Consider the following 20255-nt stretch of genomic DNA (forward strand, 5'->3'; position numbering starts at 1 on the left):
CCTCCCTCTCATCTCCCTCCCTCATCTCCTGCTCGCTCGCTCGCTCTGTCTCAGTCGCTGGGCTCTGCCTGAATCTCCTCCTCGCCCGGCTCCCTGGACCAGCAGCCATGGCCGACATGAAAACCGGCGTCTTCGCCCAAAACGTCCAGAAGCGGCTGAACAGGGCTCAGGAGAAGGTAAAGCGGAGCGGAGCGCGGGGCGGGCGGCGAGGGACCGGTGCACGGTGCAGCGGGGCGGGGAGAGCTCGGTCACCCGCGGCAGAGAGCGGGGAGGACAGGTGCGGTGGGAGGGTTGCAATTTGCGCTGGGAAGGGATGGAGAGACGTGGGGGGGGGTGACGCCTCCCGGGATGGATGCGGAGGGGAAGCAGCCGCCGCCGCAGCAGCAGCAGGGGGCTGCGATCGAGCATCGGGGGCTGGGAAATAAGCTAAGATCTCCGGAGGACATGCATCGATGGGGGGGGGGGGAGCAATGCCAGGCGGCTTTGCCACGGCCCCTGGGCCGATCACACGCTGCTGCTGCTGCTGCTGCAGCTCCGCACCTCTCCCTTGGCAGCTCAGTCATCGCAGGGACAGGGGGAGCAGACCTCTCGGGAGATTGGGGGCTTTGTCTGATGTGCGCAGTTATAGCCCTTCCCTTCCCCCCCTCCTCCCCCCCCCTCCCGAAAAAAAAAAGTGTCTCGATTTTTTTCCCACTTGCTCCCTGGTCACCCCCGGTTCGTCCATCCCGTCTGCTGGCCAGGCATGCCCACGTCCGGCTGAGACGGGCCCCCGAACCCCCTTCGCGCTGTTGATGTTCCCCTCTAGCTAGAGGTGCGGGCGTGCGGTGCCTGGGCTGCAGCTGCCTCTGGTTTTCTCTGTGGCGGACCAGAGAGGTGTGTGTACTTGACTGCGGTGGGATGGAAAAGCCGGGGGCGGGGGGGAGAGAGATAAGATATCTGTTGTGACCCTCTTATGGCAAGAGAGAAAAGGACCTCTTTCTTCAGTCACGAAGCAAATGGTCTCAAACAAACAAACAACCAACCTGCCTAGACAATTGCTAAATATCTAATGGGAGCTGTCTCGCCTTGTGATGTCTGTGTGGCCTATTTGAGGCAGTGTTGTGTGTGCCCTTCCTCCGAAGGTCAGGAGGGAAGTGAAGTGCATAAACTCGAATCCAGGCGTACACTGCAGGGTTTCCAGCGAAATTGAAAGTCAGTAATTGCAACACAAACGCTGTGTATCGCCTTTGTTTTGACATCTACTTGTTCAATTAGGTTTTCCTTGAATGGTGTATAATGACAGAAGCAAAATGTGAATGCATCTTTATTCATTCTGGAATGTAAATTAATCCTGGGAACAATTATCATTTTAATTTTAAATGCCTGTATAACAGATACTTTGGATAACTACCAAGTAACAAGGGGTACTCTTGCTTTAAGGACAGGAAAGCTACTGCAGTGGGATATTATACAATATAACTGGCTCATTTATTCTTTATCTCGATTGAAATACTCTTATACCATTGTGCAGATGAATCAACCTTAGGTTCCTCTGAATAAATATTGTGTGACTGACGTGGCTATATTTTGTTTTACACCATTATTCCCCTCCCTCCCCCCATTGACTATTCCAGGGTAAGAATTTTGCTTTGGCACTCAGAGAACGCAAGTAGGCCACATCCTCAGTGCCTGTTATCCGGTATGGCTTCTTCAAAGGCAGTAGAGCTACATTGTTTTACACCTAGTCAGGGTCTGGCGCATGTGTTTTGTAATTAAAAAGAGGCAAAATATCAGGAGACAATTAGGCCAAATGGTAGCACTGTAGAATGCAGCACAGTAGAAGGAATACATCTGTCGCCTTGATCTGTGCACAGAAATAAAGGTTTGGCTGTCTCTTGTCTCCACCTCCACACATGCACACTTTCAACACTCTAAGAGGATTGTATTTCCTTTAATATCCACCCAAGCTCCTCTTGAACTAAAGCGCTCCTCCTCACCATGTTCACTTGGCAGCTGAGCCTTCCAATGACAGAAGTGGTTCTAGCTACCTTCTAAATCACTAGTGTCAGTAATCCACAGCATTGACTGCTTTAAGGGCTCATGCCAGCTTTTTCATTAGCAATTGCTTGGAGTTTGGAAATGTAATCATGGTCTTCATTTAAAAAAAAAATGTTAGTCGTGCCACTGAAAATTCATGAAGCTGATCACGTCTCAGTTGTTAAAGGTTTTAGAGCCCAGTCTTTAATCAGACAAAACTGTCACTGAAGTTAACGGAGAATTTGCAAGAGTCAGTATTTCAGGATATTCTTATTAATTGAACCCAGTGGGTATATAAATGTGCCACATACATTTTTCCAGCTTTAAATTTCTTGCAGCTATGGAAATATAGATACAAATCTTGAATTTGGGCAGAAAAAATATTTACACATGAATATATATATGGAGAAAATACTTGCTGGCATAGAGCAATGTAAAGGTTTTACCAACATGAGTTGTGATAAGCATATTACATTTGAGTTTCAAAATCATAAGTGACTTATTCAAGTCATCCCTGTTGAAGGCCAATAAAATATACCACACTATCATGAATTCTATATTTGCTACACATTTCATAAGTGCTCTAGGGTGTTTCTAAAAATGATCTTACTGACACTATTTTTCATAGCCCTCTGTCTATATTTTGTCTACTTTTGTATCATGTATTCAACTCTACAGAGCTCCAAGGGAGAAAAAATACATTACAAATAGAATGCAGAAAACTCCCATACATGATAATATCATTATTTTAGGATCTACTATCTGAGGTTGTCACAGGCTAAAAAGCAAGTGCTGTATTCTGTTGTTGGAACTCTCCTCTTTCAAATGGCATCAAGTACTTGTATATCTATCCATCCTCAAATATTGTGTCTTAAACCAATCACTAGTCTAGTAGGGAATATTGACCATCCTGCAATTTGGTTCACTGTTTTTGTTTGTTTTTTAAATAGAGAAGGTGATTGTTTGAAGCTATTCAGAGGTTTTGGAATAAGTTCTGATGGAGATGGATTAATGGTTAGAAAGCAAGGAAGGTGATCAGAGTTCAATAAAAACTATAATGCTTCCCATGGTTCTGTGTATTAGATGAATATCACCATCACTTAGTCGCAATCCAGTAATGAATTTAAGAACACATTTAAAGTTAAGTAATTGTTTAAGTGTTTTGCTGAATCAGGGCCATATAGCATATGTAATGTGTGTGTGTGTGTGTGTGAATATCAATAAAACCATATAATTTTGGTTTACAAGGAAATAAATTTTATCACTGGGTCTGGTGACAACATAAACCGCAAGAGTGCAGCTGGAATAGATCATGATGTTACTACATAGAGATATGTTTTTGCTTCTCTGTTTAAGGTTTGCATATAGTTTTATTGCTTAAAATACACAGATCTTTATTATGCCCATTCTTTGATCTCCCTCACAAAAACTCTTCTCTTGCTGTTATGCTTTCAGCACCTACTTACTTTTTCTCTACTTTCATATTTTTCTTATGCTTCTGCTGACTTTTTGTTCAGTCTCAGACCCTCCCTTTGGGCTACAGGATCTCTTCTCTAACTGCTATGTCCCACTCCCCAGACCTTTCTCTCATATGTACACTACCAGTTAGCTCTGGCTTTCCATAATGTTATATGAGGCAAAAATTCTTAACATGGTTTTTTATAATATTTTAAAAAGCATAATTGATAGTACTAAAAGCTCCATGTTCAGCTATTTATTTTTATTTAGGTTTTTAAAATAAAAAAATGGGTGGGAGCTGCTGAAACTAACAGATATTAACATTTTTATACAGGCTTTTCACTGATGTCATATCACAGATTTTAAATGGTTGAAAGTCTGATTTCTGACTTCATAACTACCAAGTGATTGTGGGATGTACAGGCTATACAAACACACACCCACTGTGCTATCTGGTACAAAAGAGCAACATTTTAGAAATGAATGAGTTCTGTTTATTCAATGTATCCTCATAATTTGCTAACATTCTAGCAAAAGTATAAATATTTTCTGATTGGTTTAGTTTTTGTTCTTTGTTTTACTCCTATAATATCTGTGTCAAGGACATTGATGTTACAAGGCATTTAATGCCATAGGTCAAATCCCAGATCTAATAGCCAGACTATGGAAAATTATCTTATTAATGATAAATTACATAACTCCAACTCCTTGTGTGTGTGTGTGTGTGTGTGTGTGTGTGTGTGTGTGTGTATAAAATGCATAAAATGTATCTGTGTGTGTGTGTGTGTATATTTATTCACTAACTTAAAATTGATATGAAAACATTTCCTTCTTGTATTAGTATATTGGCTTTCTTCATATTAGGTAATCAATCTTTATATATAAAAAGTTTAAACAGTAGCTTCCTACTATATGATATAGCTGTCTCAATTGTTTTTTAAAAAAGTATCTATGTAATACAGAAAACTTTAGGCCCTTGAACAGTAAACTCAATAATATCAACAGCAATACTGTAAATTTTATGTAGTGCCTAGTTTCTTGAAGGATTTCAAAAGGCTTTACAAACTGTAATCACTACACCCCATCTCTGGAGTGTAATATGGCAGTTGTTTGACACTGCACAGTAACATTACAAAGAATTTAAGACCGAAAAAGAGTAAGAAGTTGTAGGGAAAATGTACATAAAGGTAGAATGTAATTACCCAAACTCAGGTTTCACCTGGCTAATACCCAAAGGTCCGATTTGGATTTTTAACCATAAGAAGTGGTTGGGTACTTTAGTATTATGTGCTTTTTAATTCTGTCTCTTTGCCCACCATTTTGCCCTTTCATCTCCACAAAATTTTGATTGATCCTCTCCCCCTCTGTCTTTCCCCCGTGCATGTCATTGATACCCCCTCTGTTTCTGTCTCCCTCCCGCCAATTTGTCCAACCCAGATCTTCTTTTCCCTCTCCACTAAATATGCCCCCTCCACCATTAGAACCTGTCCCTTCTGTCCTCACATATTGTCTAACCCCAATCATTACTGGTCTTCTCCTGAGAGTGGGATGCGCATCTGGTCACTTCTCCCCTTCCCACTCCTTGCCCTACTGTACTGGATTGACAGATATTGTGTTGGTGAGGGAACCATTAGCAGGAGCAAGGAGGATGAAGCCTCAGTAGCCTGAGTAGCCCCCCCAGAAGCCAGAAACAGGAACTGCAAATGAAACCTTGCCGACCACCTGTTGCTCTCTGACATTTCAGTTGGGATGAGTGACAGAGAGACAACTGGGGGCAAATGTGTGATTGGGTGGGTGTGCATGCAGCGGGGCAAAGAAAATGCGTGGGCTGCTCACTGAGTACAAGTGCGAATGGGCTTGCACAGCAAGAGGGTGCTGCTGCGTGGGAGCACGGTGAGCCCTCACTACCCCAAATGGACTGGCTGGTGGTTAGAAGCTAGTGCTGGGGGAGGGGGAGAACAGATGAGCTGCATTTGGAAAAAAAAGAAGTGTAAAAGATGCTTCTGAGCACCCTTCCCTCAGTGGCGATGGAGGCATTCCGTCTGCTTCAGCACAAGGCAGGCAGTGCGCTTCCAGCCACTGCTGCAGTGCAGCTGTGCTATCACCCCTATCACTGCTCTGACTGTAAAAGCCACAACAGTGCCCTTCATGTGTGCTCAGAACATCACTGCTTGATCTGCTAGTGCCTGAGAGTTTCTTTACATCTTTTTTCAGACCATCTGGCATAATCCCACCCCAACCCTCCATGTCTCACTTTGGTTAACAAGCTGTAGAAGCAAAAGGGAAATGCAACTCCAATGCATCACTCTGCAGAATATATTTGAAAGCCCCAGTTCTCTACAGGGAGAGGTGCCTGTGGCTCTCTGATGCTCTGCCCCGGAAGCAGCTAGCATATGTAAGCAGAGTTTGTATAACTGGGGGATCAGAAATAGCGGGGCCAGACCCCTGATCCATCTCAGCTTTACCCCCTGCCTGCATCTGCCACGGCCTTTCTCCCACTTACACGAGGGATTGGAGGGGCAGCTGGTGTAGGAGGTGCTATACTGCCTCTGTCAGCTTTACACTGCTAGAGGATTCCCCCTCTATAAGGGAAATTCTGTATGGGAATATCCAGCTGGATTAAGTAGTTTACCTTGTGCTGCCACAAACTAAACTTTAGTGACATTAACATCTAAAAGGCAGGGCTCTTTTCTCTAATTGAGCTGCAGCCCGAGTATTGTACTATGCTGAGCCTTTTCTGGTTTTGAACACAACATAATTTGATCCTGTCTCAAAGAATAGCTAGATGGTCAATAGTTTCCAGAATTAGAAACCACTGACCCATGAGGAAGGCAATAATGCTATATTGTTTTATGTCACATGAGTCTGTCTCAGTCAATGGGATTGTATGTGAATAGAAATAATAGACAACATAGGCATACTGTGAAGATGCATATAGTATATTTCTAAAGTATCTATGGCCCTGTGAGAAAACGCACATCCCAAAATGTTCTGTTGTTCGTGCTTGCTACGCAGCCGCAAGATTCTGACTCTTCATTAATTATTCTTTTATTATGTGCATCATGGAAGCATCTACACATCCCATCCAAGATTGGGGCCCATCGTGCTCGGCATTTTGTGAGATCTTTGGGCTTAATTCTTATTATGTGTTTGCAATCTAAATAGACAAGGCAGACAAAAGACGGCAGGTGAAGCAGGGGCACAGAGAGGTGAAGGGACTTACTCTAGGTCACACACAGCAGGTCAGCGGCAGTGCCAGGATTAGAACTAGATCTCCTAGATCTGTCTAGTACCTTGTCCATTGCCTCCAGCACTACTTTATAATATCCTTTGTTTTTTCCCAGTCCCTTCAACTACTTCTCCTCTGGTTTCTTCTGTTTTGTGACTTACTCTCCTGATGTGACCTTCTGCCTTGTTCTCCCCAACCCTTCACCATCCTCATTCCTATCTATTCCCCTTTAATATTCAATTCTGAGTCACATTCATCCTCTCCCCATCCTGCCTCCATGTAGCTGTAGTCAAACTTCCTTTCCAGTATCTTTGGCAGCTTTTAACCTGTGATTTAGAGCATCACAAGGGCCAGTGACTCAATTATACAATCAGGAATTAACACTTTATATGGATATGTATAGAAAGAGGGAGAGGGAGACCTGTGGAAAAGTGATACTGTCAATAAAACCAGCTATATTTATTATTATTTATTATAGTTCAAAAAGCAACTCGTATCTTTCAGGAGCAGTTCACATGTTTCAAATTCTCTTTCTCTGTTTTAAGCAACTGTCAAATTTACTACTACCAGGTCTGGATTTTTAAAATTCTGCCTCAATAAATAAATACTTTTTAACAAATTAGGATTTTGCAGGAATAAAAAATTCGCTCTCTGAAGAAGAGTGAACCCTGTTTTCTTTTTGTCCAATGCATTGTCATCAATAGTAAGTATTCTGTAGGCAAAATTCTGCCTTCACTCATACCTGTACAACTCCACAGAAGACAAAGAGGTGGCCCAGGTGTAACTGAGGGCTGAAATTGGTCCTCAGTGGCATTGAACGGTAGTTAATTCTGTTGATGATGCACAGTCCTGCATATAGTACAGTCTATTTCACTGTCCCATAAACATGCTAGCTCTGCAGAGCTAACATGATTAAAAAAATCTCAAAAAGTAGTTAAAACTGATTTTGTCTATAAAATAAGCAGATATAACTCTGAATACAGCATGGGAAGCAGAGCTGATGAATAAGAAGTTTTTATTTTACAGGATCATTTTCAGAGAATAATCACACTTACATATTGGTGAAAATGGATCAGTTTTCTCATCTGTAAAATGGGTTATGATAGGTCTTCATTCAATAAGGTGCTTAAGCATGTGGTTCACAGTCAAACTGGAAGGGCATATCAAGTGGGGTCCTGCATGGATCAGTTTTGGGTCCAGTTCTGTTCAATATCTTCATCAATGAGTTAGATAATGGCATAGAAAGTACACTTATAAAGATTGTGGACAATACCAAGCTGGGAGGGGTTGCAAGTGCTTTTGGAGGATAGGATTAAAATTCAAAATGATCTGGACAAACTGGAGAAATGGACTGAAGTACATAGGATGGAAATTCCAAAAGGACAAATGCCAAGTACTCCAAGTACTAGGAAGGAACAATCAGTTGCACATATACAAAATAGGAAATGACTGCCTTGGAAGGAGTATTGCGGAAAAGGATCTGGGGGTCATAGTGGATCACAAGCCAAATGAGTCAACAGTATAACACTGTTGCAAAAAAAGCAAACATTGTTCTGGGATGTATTAGCAGGAATGTTGTAAGCAAGACACAAGTAATAATTCCACACTACTCTGTGGTGATAAGGGCTCAACTGGAGTATTGTTTACAGTTCTGGGTGCCACATTTCTTCAAAAATGTGGACAAATTAGAGAAAGTTCAGAGAACAACAAAAATAATTAAAGGTCTAGCAAATATGACCTGTGGGTAAAGATTGAAAGAACTGTGTTGTTTTACTCTGGAGAAGAGAAGACTGGGGGGGACATGACAATAGTTTTCAAGTACATAAAAGGTTGTTACAAGGAGATTATTCTCCTGACCCTCTGAGCAATGGGCTTAAATTGCAGCAAGGAAGGTTTATGTTGCACGTTAGGAAAAGCTTCCTGTCAGGGTAGTTAAGAATTGGAACAAATTGCCTAGGGAGGTTGTGGAATCTCCATCATTGGAGGTTAAGAACAGGCTAGACTAACATGTCAGGAATGATCTAGTTATTACTTAGTCCTGTCTTGAATGTAGGGGACTGGACAAGATGACCTATTGAGATCCCTTCCAGTTCTACATGTCTGTGATTTTATGAACCTAAGAGCTTGTCCACACACACAGGTTACACCTGTGTAATTAAAGGTGGGATGTTTTAGTTAAACCTGTGCAACTTTGTGTGAGGACAGTGTTACATAGTTTTAAACCTGGCTTACAGTTGTTTAACTTGCTCCTGTAAACCAGGTCTAAAAATGTACAACAATTACACCTTTGTTTAAACTGATGCAGTGTCTGTGTGTAGACTGGGCCTAACTCCAAGCACTTGGATAGTCTCTCTGAAGTCAAGTCTGCTGTTAACATGCCATTGTTTTGTTGCACTAGAAGTGGTGAATAATTAAAAATAAGCCAAAGCTAATGTTTGTAAAAACACAAGGGAAAGTAGTTGGTCCTGATTAGAGAGACAGGAATTGAATTGCTTACACCATGCTTACACAATATTTAGATATACACCAGACAGATATTTACAATAGGGAAGAGATTGAGGAGTGAGGATCAAAGTCAGTGCAAAGAATAGGAAAACCTCAGTGGGAATAATCAGATCTGAAGAGAATATAGATAAAGGACTAGTCTTAAAGCAAATTACTCCAGAGATGGTTAGGGACTATTGTTTCCAAAGTTGTGGCTCATCTAAAAGAAGAAACAGGGAAGGTTGGTAACATTTGCTTTTAGCAGTCTGTGTGAACAGCAGAGTTAGTGTTATTTGAAAACAGGGCTTAATAACTGAAGGAATCTGAACTCCAGATACAGCATGCCTGATTATACAGAGAAGGCTGCTGCTGGTGAGTTCAGGGTACCAGATTCTGTCGTCCGAAAAGGATGGCACTAGAGGAACAGATTCATTATCTGAGGAAAAGGCAGATAGAAAATCATCACAATAGAATGGAAAGTGTTGGGGTTTATGTCTAGATATTTAGTTATCTGGTAGTAAGTAAGAAGCAGCAGCTGTAGTTCTAAGATGAAAGATAGTGTCACTACTTGGATTTCAAGAAAAGTTGGTGTGTAAATACCTGAAAGTGTAACCATGCAAAGTTGTATGCAGTGTAATTGTAGCCATGTTGGTCCCAGGATAGTAAAGTGACAAGGTGGGTGAGGTAATGTTTTTTATTGGATCAACTTCTGTTGGTGAGAGAGACAAGCTTTTGAGCTACACACAGCCTCACCAACCTTGTCTCTTTAACCATGCAAATGGAATTCCCATGAATAAAACAAACCAAAACAAAACAAAACAAAAAAACCTATAGTTTCTCCCACTATATCCTAAAGCTCATTTTGGATTAGTTAGCAGAAACTAAACAAATTATTTATTACCTGGCAGTCTAGCAAGCTGCCAAATATATTTTCTGATAGCTCATCTCTAAACTTTCCCAAGATAATTCTCAGAGAAAACGTGTTGGCAGAGGTTAGAATAACAAAATAATTGAAATGTAAGACTGGAAGGAACCTCAAGAGGTTATCCTATTCAGCCTCTTATGCTGCGACAGGGCTAGTATATCTAGATCATTCCTTGCAAGTGTTTGTCTAACCTGTTCTTCGAAACCTCCACTGAAGGATTTTCACAACCTCCCTTGACACCTAATCATTGTAATTAGAAAGTTTTCCCTAATATCTAAAATAAATCTCCCTTTCTGCAGATTAAGCCTATTACTTCTTGTCCTACCTTCTGTAGACATGGAGAAGAACTGATCAGAATCCTCAAAATATCTTAACATATAAAATATCATAATGTGTCTTTATAAATCTATGGTATACTTGCATAAGGAATACTGCATGCAGATCTGGTCACCCAAAAGATAAATTAGAAATGGAAAAGGTACAGAGAAGGGCAACAAAAATTATTAGGGGCATGGAACAGCTTTCATATGAGGAGAGATTAAAAAGACTGGAACTTTTCAGGTTGGAAAAGAGATGACTAAGAGGAGATATGATAGAAGTCTATAAAATCTTGACTGGTATGGAGAGAGTGAATAAGAAAATGTTATATTCTCCTTCACATAGCACAAGAACTAGGGGGTCACTTAATGAAATTAATAGGCAGCCAATTTAAAACAAACAAAAGAGAGTACTTCTTCACACAACGCACAGTCAACCTGTGAAACTCATTGCTAGGGGATGTTGCGAAGGCCAAAACTATAATAGGGTTAAAAAAAAAGAACTAGGTAAGTTCATGAAGGATAGGTCCATCAATGGCTATTAGCCAAGATGGTCAGGGATGGAACAAACTCAATGTTCTGAGTGTTTCTAGCCTCTGATTGCCAGAAGCTGGGAGTGGATGATGGGAATGGATCACTCGATGATTGCCTGTTCTGTTCATTCCTTCTGAAGCACCCCTGGCATTGGCTACTGTGAGAAGACAGGATACTGGGCTAGATGGATCATTAGTCTGACCCAGTATGGCCGTTCCTATGTCCTCTTTTTAACAGCCCTTACCATACTTGAAGATTGTAATCAGGTCTCCATCAGTTGTCTTTTCTCAAGATTAACCATCTCCAATATTTTTTAAGGTTAGTCCATTAAATCTTCCCTTTTGTGTTTGTCTCTTAGTCTTCCAAGTTTCCGACCCCACCTTCTTCTTCTTCTTCTTGTCTATCTGTTCTCCCATCCTTCATTCTCTATTTGAGTGTCTCCTTCTTTCTCTGACTCTTCTCTTGTAGGGTTAGCAACAAAAACACGTCTGAGCTCAAATGCAAAAAACATTTATAGCTGGAACTGGCTTATTTAGGGCTATTTATTTATCTTGTGGTTAAGTGCTGCTGCACTGCTCTGTGCTGGTTGCAGAATGCTCAACTCTAAGGGCTCAAAAGTCATGTCAGGCCCCCAAAATCATGAGATTTTTAAAATGCTGGGTTATTTTTATTTCCCTTCTGGATTCTGACCTGTTACCGTACGCTTACTTCACATTTTCAAACTTTTCTCTGCGGCCTTGAGAGTTAAAACTTTTTCCTTTCCCCACGAAAGCTGAGATTCTCATGCAATTTCTTGATTCCAGCAGCTGAGACTTTCAGAAATACAATAAATATCATAAGACTTGCAATAAGTGCCTGCTTCTGTCCCGTTGAAATCAATGGCAGCTTTACCATTGACTGCAATGGATACAGGATCAAGCCCTAAAATGGTGAGAGTTGGCAGCTCTGGACTTGCTCCTGGTTCTCATGACCCACGATATTCTGCCACCACAGATCCATATTTGGGTGGGCAGAGGTCCACTAATTACAAATGTGATGGGAGGCCAAATAGGATGTGAAAATCTACTATGCACATCTGGTGGAATTCTGAAAGGGAAAGGGAAGCTAGTGAAATGAAAGTAAGTTAGCTAGGAATCAGGGAAGCTAGTGAAAGGAGTTCCGATAGGTAAGTCAAGGCTTTCAAACAGTGAGCTGTGGGGCAAAGTCTGGTCCTAAATTGAGGAAAAGTCCAACTGACTTGATTGGAGTTTTGCTTGCTGCAGCACTTTAGAATTTGACTCAATGGCAGCGTCTCGCTAGATTCAGCTTGGTGTGGATAGTAATCTTTGTTCCAGAGCATTTGAATTTGTTTTCAGCCTTTGATTCTATGTTCATTAAAAGGTGCTATGAGATCTTAGTTTCAGGTTTAGAATAGTATGTTTCAAAGACAGTAAACAGGGCGAAGCGTTTGCTGAGCTGATATATGTTTTACTTAAGGTTTCCAGAATTATGTTTGTTTCAAATATAGCAATGATTCTCAAACTTTTTTCAACCAAGGACCCCTTTAGCATCTGCCTAGTTGTCCTAGACCTCTTTTATTTCCTGTACTACTGAAATGCCTCTACCAGAAAACAAAATGGCATCCTCCATGTTGCAAAAGTGCCGGAATGCCATTTTGGCACATTCTGGCCCTGGTTCAAATGACAGATCCCTGCATAACCCATGGCGGACCCCAGAGGTCCAGGGTCCCCACTTTGGGAACCACTGAAATATAGTTTCTGTATCTTTTGTTGCAAAGTTTCATCTTAGAATAAAATCCAAATGGCAATTCACAAGTTGGCTGTGAGAATGTAAGTTGCTTTGATTGCCAAACTGAGCAAAAATTAAGGAAAGATTTTAGGCAGTTGTTAGTTCACACACACAGGTGTTGTTTCTATGACATCTTCATCAGCCAAGAGCCATTTTTAAGTGTGACTGCACGACCCAGCAGAATTTTAATTACCTATATGTTATTACTGTTTGGTGGACAATGTAAAACGTGTTACTAGTCTGATTCTTGTACCTAATAAACAGGTATGCCCAACTCAGGAACCTCCATCAAAAGTGGGTTGCTTGTTGGCAAACTCAACAGATGTGCCAAGGGCAGGGAAATTGAATCCATCTCTTAACCTTAATAGTAATCCCAAGTTTGAAGCACACTGGCAGACCATTGTGTGGAGCTTTAGCTGACACTCGGGCGGCATGGTAGTGACACTGCAAGAGAAAAACACTCTCTCTCATACTGAAGAACTAAGCTGTTTGGTAAGGTTTGTCTTGAGTGATATTGGAGTAGAAATGTTAGTGGCTGAAGGGTAGTGTGAGGGCTTTTGTTGTTGTTACAGTGATTACTGTGGGAAAAAATTGAATTTATTGCATGTGAAAATATAGGATGAATATTAACTGGAGAACATTTAAATGTGTATTCTAAAGGGCATATACTACTCTATCGTTTGTTAGAACCCCTTTAAAATTGGGGTATCATTAGGATCACAAACATGCAATTTTTGGGGACAACTAATCCTCTCTTTCACTGTCTGAATTCCAGGGTGAAACACAGCAACCAGATCAGTGTCTGTTTGCTAATGCCTATCATAGGGCCTGTCCTGAAAACATTGACTCTGGGTTCTGGTAGTTACTAATGGGAGTAATCTCTGTGATGTCACTGGGATTGCTCTCATTAGGAAGCATTAAGCCCGGAAGGAAGTGTTTGCAGGATGAAGACCATAGTATTTACCCACTGTATCCACTTCTCTCCGCCAATTGAAATGGAGATAATTTTACCCTCCATTATATAAATCTTCTGTTTCACACAATCACTGAGTAACAGAAAAAGCTGAAGCAAATTTGATTGAATGTTGTTGTGTTCTGGAGACTGACATTTTTAGATCCACTGCTCTTGAAAACATTCTGTAAATGGAAAGTTGGTCACAAATACAAAGGGCTCCTTATCCCTTTCTCTATTCTCTGCTTGAAATACAGAGTTTTCAGAGTTCTGCTTCAGGAAAGGTATTATTGCTAAGCTTCATCCAAAATCACCTTTGGTGGATTGGATAAATGTGCTTGGTTTTCATGAAAGATTGTTTTAAAAAATGGAAATGAAGTGAAACTGCATTTTCAGCAAAGACGCAACTTAAAATCACAGGTTTCCTTCTTGCCCTGTAATAAACCACTCTATGGGGCCTATGGCCATATCTACAACAGTGTTTAGTTATGGTAATATCACATGGTTGGCTTCATGCTAAATTGAAACAGTCTGTCATAGTATTGCAAAGCTTTTAAAAAGTATATTTTGTATGTTTCAGATGTCTCGAATACCTAGGGCCTGAATTTCATAAGTACTGAGGCCCACATATATTGCTGATCTGGGTGCTCAGCACCTCCGATAATTATTCTTAAATTTGTTTTTCAGTGTTAGTTTTGCCTGGCTAGGCCTTGCAGAATTTTCACTTTACTGCTGCTGTCATGTGACTGAAATAAAGATTCCAGACTGGTGCAGTGATTAAAGCATTAGACTATACCTTTAAAACTTATCGTATCTGTCAAATCTTCATCTGCTACCCAGCAGTGTAACGGGTCCAGCAGCAGTTCCCTCCCCTCTTGTCTAATTTTCAGTCATTTGGTTTAGTTGTGTAGGTGTTGGGTGGTGTTGGTGATCAGACTAGAACAGGATTTCTCCACCTATGGGTTGGGACCCCAAAATTGGGGCACAATATCATTTCAAAGGGTCACGTAGCAGCTCCTGTGGCTCCTGTCCCCCGGGGCTGGCTGGGCTCAACTTCCTGCTCCAGGCACTGCGACCCCTGGGGTCTCAGCGCCACTCAGGTTTAGCTCAGCTGTCATGGTGATGAGATTCCAGGTAGGCCAAATTTGAGTGAGTGGCACTGCAATCCCATGAGCCAGGTCACAACTCCACCTCGCAGAAATTTGGTCCAGTCAACGTGGCAGGGCCAAACCTGAGTGGTGCCACAACCCCGGAGGTTGTAACACCCAGAGTGAAGAGCCAAGCTCAGCCAACCCCACAGCGTAGGAGCTGCCACTGTGGGGTGAGTGCCGGCCAGGACCCAACTACCCCCAGGGGGCAGGATCTAACCAAAACCACCTCAGGGCTTCCATTCCCATACTATTTACTGGGTCACAGTAGTCTCTTGGACACCTGCCATCTTAAGAGTTGTGTCCAAGAAAGGTTTAGGTGAAAAAAACACCAGGAAAAAAACCGTACAGCTCAGGCCAGTATAAAACATTATCTCATAGCTCAGGCAGGAGACACACTCAATGCTCACATTTGAGACCATATCACACCTGCTTCGTACCAAGGGGAGGGTGCCCCTCAGACTTGGGAGGAGTTCTCCATACATATGTGCTATGTCATTATCATCTTCTAATACCTCTTTAAAATTCTCATTTGCCATGATGCCTACAAAAACCTTGATAACAGACCACTGGGGCACTGAGACCATTGCTTGTCATGCTGACTGATATGGCTCATTGTTTACTTGTATTGCCCCATCTGTCTGTATCTATCTGTTGTTGCTTGTCTTATACTTAGGTTATAAACTCTTTGGGGCCAGAGTCTATCGTCTTCTGCATTTGTACAGTGCCCAGCACAATGGGGTCTTAGTCCATGACCAGAGCTCCTAGGTGCTGTGGTGATATAAATAATAAATTATAATAATAACCAAGAAAGCTGTGGGGCAATATTGTTCTCTGATCCCCAAACTGGTGGTTCTATGTACACTAGCAAGGAACTTAAGAAATCAGCAACCTTATGTCAACAATTTTAGGATGAAGAGGCAAACAACAAAAATACCCTAAATTACATAAAAAATAAAAAGGAGGGAGGGAGGAATGCACTTCTCGTCATCTGATGATGTCTGATATATGCATATGGCCTGATTTAACAGCCATTGAAGTAAATGGAAAGACTCCCACTGACTGCAATTGTAGTTGGATCAGGCTCTCAAAAAGGGGAGCCTGTAAACAGCCAAGAATCTGACAAGATATAAACTCACTAGCCTAATTCTTCAGCTTTCCCACCCATGCCAGGGGGAGGAATCAGTGTCTGATGGGACACCGCCAAACTTTTCATTGGTCTTCCTGACTCTCTGGCAAAGCGGAATTCCTTTACTCACGGGAGAAGTGCTTTTATGAAAACATTGAATTTCTTTCTTTCTTTTTTATATAGTTTAGAAATTGAGATGAAAGGAAGGGGTAAATAGTGGGTTAGCAAGTCTATGAACAGCACATATACTTCAATTACTTGTAATAATTTCTACCGTATTTCTATGTAATAGATATGGAGAATAACAATATGCTTTATAACACGTGTCAGATAGGAACAGGTGGCTGGATATCTTTTGTGTAATATGTGATGCTATGATGATTAAATAACATAGGCTAAAGACATGTAAAATTTAGAAGGCATTGGTGCTGATGGATCTGATATAAGTGGAGTTACGTTAGTATAAAACTGGAATAATGCTCTGGTGAATGAAGCCCAGCACCTATAAATACGCTGGTTAAAAATGAATTAAAGTAGTTTCAAGGCTATCTCTTTAAGACTTAAGAAGACCATTAATGCATTGGTCTCTTCTTAATCTCTCTGCATATGCCATAGAATGAGAGAAAAAGGGACTTAGGGTTCAAATATCTTTGAACAAAGGTTGACACTGGTGTAAAAATGTTAATATTGCTGTACCTGAAAAAGTAACTTTTTAAAAAAAGGTCAACAATTAATATCTAATAGCTCTGTCAGTAGAATCTGTATGTACTACAAAATGTCATGCCCACTTACTACACTCTCATACTGTGTAAACCTGAGATATATTCAAGAGCATAATAACTTCAAAATAACGGGTTGGTTACTAATCTCGGACATGTGGGCGTGTATTATTTGTTCTGTAAAATCCTGTAGTAGTTAATTTTACCAGAGACCTGATAAAATGCATGTACTCCCAACTGGACTCTGATCCTTTAGTTCTTTAGTGCAGGACTGATAGCATTCTTGTTTTTCATACTCACTCATCAGAAAAGGCAGTGATTTGTTTGTATTGGGTAAGACAAGAAAATGTCTCCTTATCTAATTGATCTCTTTCTGTAGTTCTAAACATTCATGGCAGGGTTGCCAACCTTGCATTCTAGTTTTTACTGACATGAAGATCTAAAGTTGATTTTTTTTTAACTGACACAGTAAACTTTTTACTGACATCACTAAAAATACCATAAACAATACAATAATGTCACAGAAGTGTGTACTCATTCGTGATATGCTGTACACAGAAATTCAGAATTATGCAATTGTTTTAGTTGCAGTTAATTGATCAATTGAGTTCTTTGGGCATTTGAAATAATAGAAAACAGTAAATTAATAAATTCATGGTCAGTGTAGTTTTACGATACAAGAAGTGATTCTGAACAACAATCAATGTCAAAATGCCATACGTTTTATTTCTACCCAGTTTCATGGATATTTTAATTTATTTACGGGTTTACGCACAGTGTTAAAATTGTACGTTTTTTTTTACTGACTGTCCATAAATTTATGGATGGTTGGCCACCCTGATTCATGGCTGGATTCTGCCACCCTTACTCACATTCAGAGGTATCTTACTCTGTGAGTAGTCCCATTAGAATAAAAGCATCTATATGTAGGTTAAGGTACTACTCAATGTGAGTCAGAGTAGCAGCATTTGGTCCTGATTAACTGTCCAGCCAGCGAATATATATATTTTTCCCTTTGTGCTTTGTATTTTTTTTTAGAATAAACGTTGTCTTGCATCCAGACAATTCTTCCATTGAATTAATGGTAGTTTTGTCTGAGGATAAGCATGCAGATTTGGGTCATATAGCAAAAAATATTACTTACCTCCATCACAATACTTAAGCTTTTGCTTATTACAAACTTAGTTTGTAAATGAGGCTTAAGGTAAACAGAAGTACACTTGATGTCATCTGGTAATGTTCGTACCTTTTAAAGGCCCAATTCTGCTCCTGTTGTCTTCAGTGGCATCAGGATCAGGCTCTCTTTGGGTTAAATTTAGTCCAATCCAGAGAGTTCACACAAGACCTATGGACCCTTAAACATTTAAATGGTGCATAGGCCTTGTGCTAGCTCTCTGCACAGGGCTGAATTTAACTGTTAATTGTTAGAGTTTTATCTAGTACATACCTACATATGTGTATACACGCCCACACACGCACGCACTGAGTTCAGAAGCTTTTTTATTGTTAGTCAGTGTTAAAAAATAAGGGTCCAGATCCTCAACTGTTGTAAATTAGTGGAACTTTATTAACTTGTGTGGATTATACGAATTACAGCAACTGAGGATCTGACCACAGGTTAAATAGTTCCTCACTGACCTTTCCTTTTTTGTACTGATTTATGTAGGCAATGACAATAAGACAAAATGCACATTCTGTTCATCAGCAGTTTTATATTTTGCTGATACCATAAGGTATTCAGCTACTTGTATCTGTGCCAGCAGATTTAAGTGAACCTGCATACCCACCGCATCCCATTGCAGAGAAATGCCCAGCATTGACTTTGTGCCAAAATTTCACAAGGATTGCACGCAGACTCACTCGCATCAGCCTATTGCTTGCTTTTCCCTTCCCTCCCCTCCCGACGCCACCGCACCCCAACAAACGCCCACACACAAGTGCAGAGGACTTTATAGATCAGTCTGGGGCCGTCTGTCACTGTTTTTTATCTTGCTAATTTTTCTTTGCCTGTTTATACCAATCAGTTGTATGATGCTTGCCTGATGTTACGCAAGTAGTTTGGTTGCTCTCTTTTTGTTTCATTTAAATTCCATAGTATTTACTTGTTACATTGTATTTGCTGCATAGTCAGAGAGAGATACAGCATGTGAACCAAATCCTAAGAATTTGTAACTTCATAGAAAATCCTTTTCTTTCCTTAATCTGTGTGTATATGGCTGTGTAAAAAAAAAAAAAAAAAAAAAAAGATCAGAGCCTCACCTGGTGTAAATTTGCATATTTTAACGGAACAGATTTCAGTGGAATGATGCCACTTTCTACTGGTTGAAGATCTGGCCTGAAGATTAGAAAAGGGAAACAGTTGTTGGATATCCTGATAACACTTGACATCAAGGCCTCTGATAGTGATCTCCTGGGGTTCACTGAGCTGAATACACAGGCTGGTCCAGGGTTCCCTTACTAAAGCTACTCAATGTCTGCATTCTGCTGGATGAAAGTTGGTGTGCCTCCGCAAAAGTGTGTCAGATACTTGGGGTGTGCTCTCAAGAGGAGGTCGAGGTAATACTGTAAGAAACCTTGAGGATTTGGACAAAATGAACAAGTTACACGGATTGTGGGCCAAATTCTGTCCTTAATTCACCTGCAGAAATCCACTTGAATCAGTGGGTTGCACGAATGTAACTGAAAGCAGAATTTGCTGCTCTTTTTTATTTTATTTAATTTAACTGAATGTGTAAGTTAATAAAAGTCTCCGTGGGCTTCAACTTACTTAGGGCCAGTTTCTGATACCCTTACCTTGACTATTATTAAATATTATCTCACTTCATGATTAGTTCCACTGGTTTTGTAGGAGTACTCCTGGAGTACTCCCTTATCACGGGGAGTGTCGGAATGTGGCGCTAAACCAGCAGTTACAAAGCACATCAGTCAAGATCTCCCTGACACAGTTAGTAACACAAGGGATGGTATTTTCAAACAGATTACCTATTGTTAGAAATGTCTTCAGTGTATTTGGCACCAATAAGCTGGTCTCCAGCGTTGTGTTTGGAGTGCTTCCTTCCACCAATTCAAATAAATCGAACATCAGTAACCAGGATATATAATAATAAAAACTATACAATGCTTCTGTGGATCCTTATATGGCAGATGTGCTGTACTACTAACTGATCATCACAATATTCCGTGGGGGACAATAATAATGACTGACATACCCACACAAACCATAGATGGCTGGGAGCTGTTGTTACTCATAGCAAACCAGTTTTATTTGACAAAGTCCCTGTGAACAATTCACCTTGTTTTTGAGTTTGTTTGTCCTTTTTACATCTAGGGTGGCCAGATGTCTGGTATTTGGAGCTTTGTCTTATATAGGTGCCTATTACCCCCACCTCTGTCCCAATTTTTCACACTTGCTCTTTGGTCACCCTCTTTACATCATTCCAAAGCAGGAATTCAGATATGATTTTGTGCCAGACAAACTTTTATTTTTGCACACTCCTTTCTGTTGGGAGAAATCCCCTACATGAGGTGAATACCCTGGAGCAACTCACATATTAAT

The 20255-nt window shown here is 40.7% G+C and overlaps 1 protein-coding gene across 3 annotated transcripts in view; it reads left to right on the plus strand.

The window, feature by feature from the left end:
• Positions 1–73: 73 nt before the first annotated feature.
• Positions 74–20255, plus strand: part of AMPH (amphiphysin) — a 163792-nt gene continuing 143610 nt past the window's right edge. For all 3 annotated transcript variants that reach the window (XM_067550403.1, XM_067550404.1, XM_067550405.1), the window contains exon 1: positions 74–176. In XM_067550403.1, the coding sequence (XP_067406504.1) occupies positions 108–176 (69 nt within the window). In that variant the 5' untranslated portion in view covers positions 74–107. The remainder of the gene's footprint in view (positions 177–20255) is intronic.

Source organism: Emydura macquarii, unplaced genomic scaffold (genome assembly GCF_026122565.2).
Source record: "Emydura macquarii macquarii isolate MOO-44397 ecotype Brisbane River unplaced genomic scaffold, CSIRO-AGI_Emac_v2 contig_1263, whole genome shotgun sequence".
In the NCBI taxonomy this organism is placed as follows: Eukaryota; Metazoa; Chordata; order Testudines; family Chelidae; genus Emydura; species Emydura macquarii.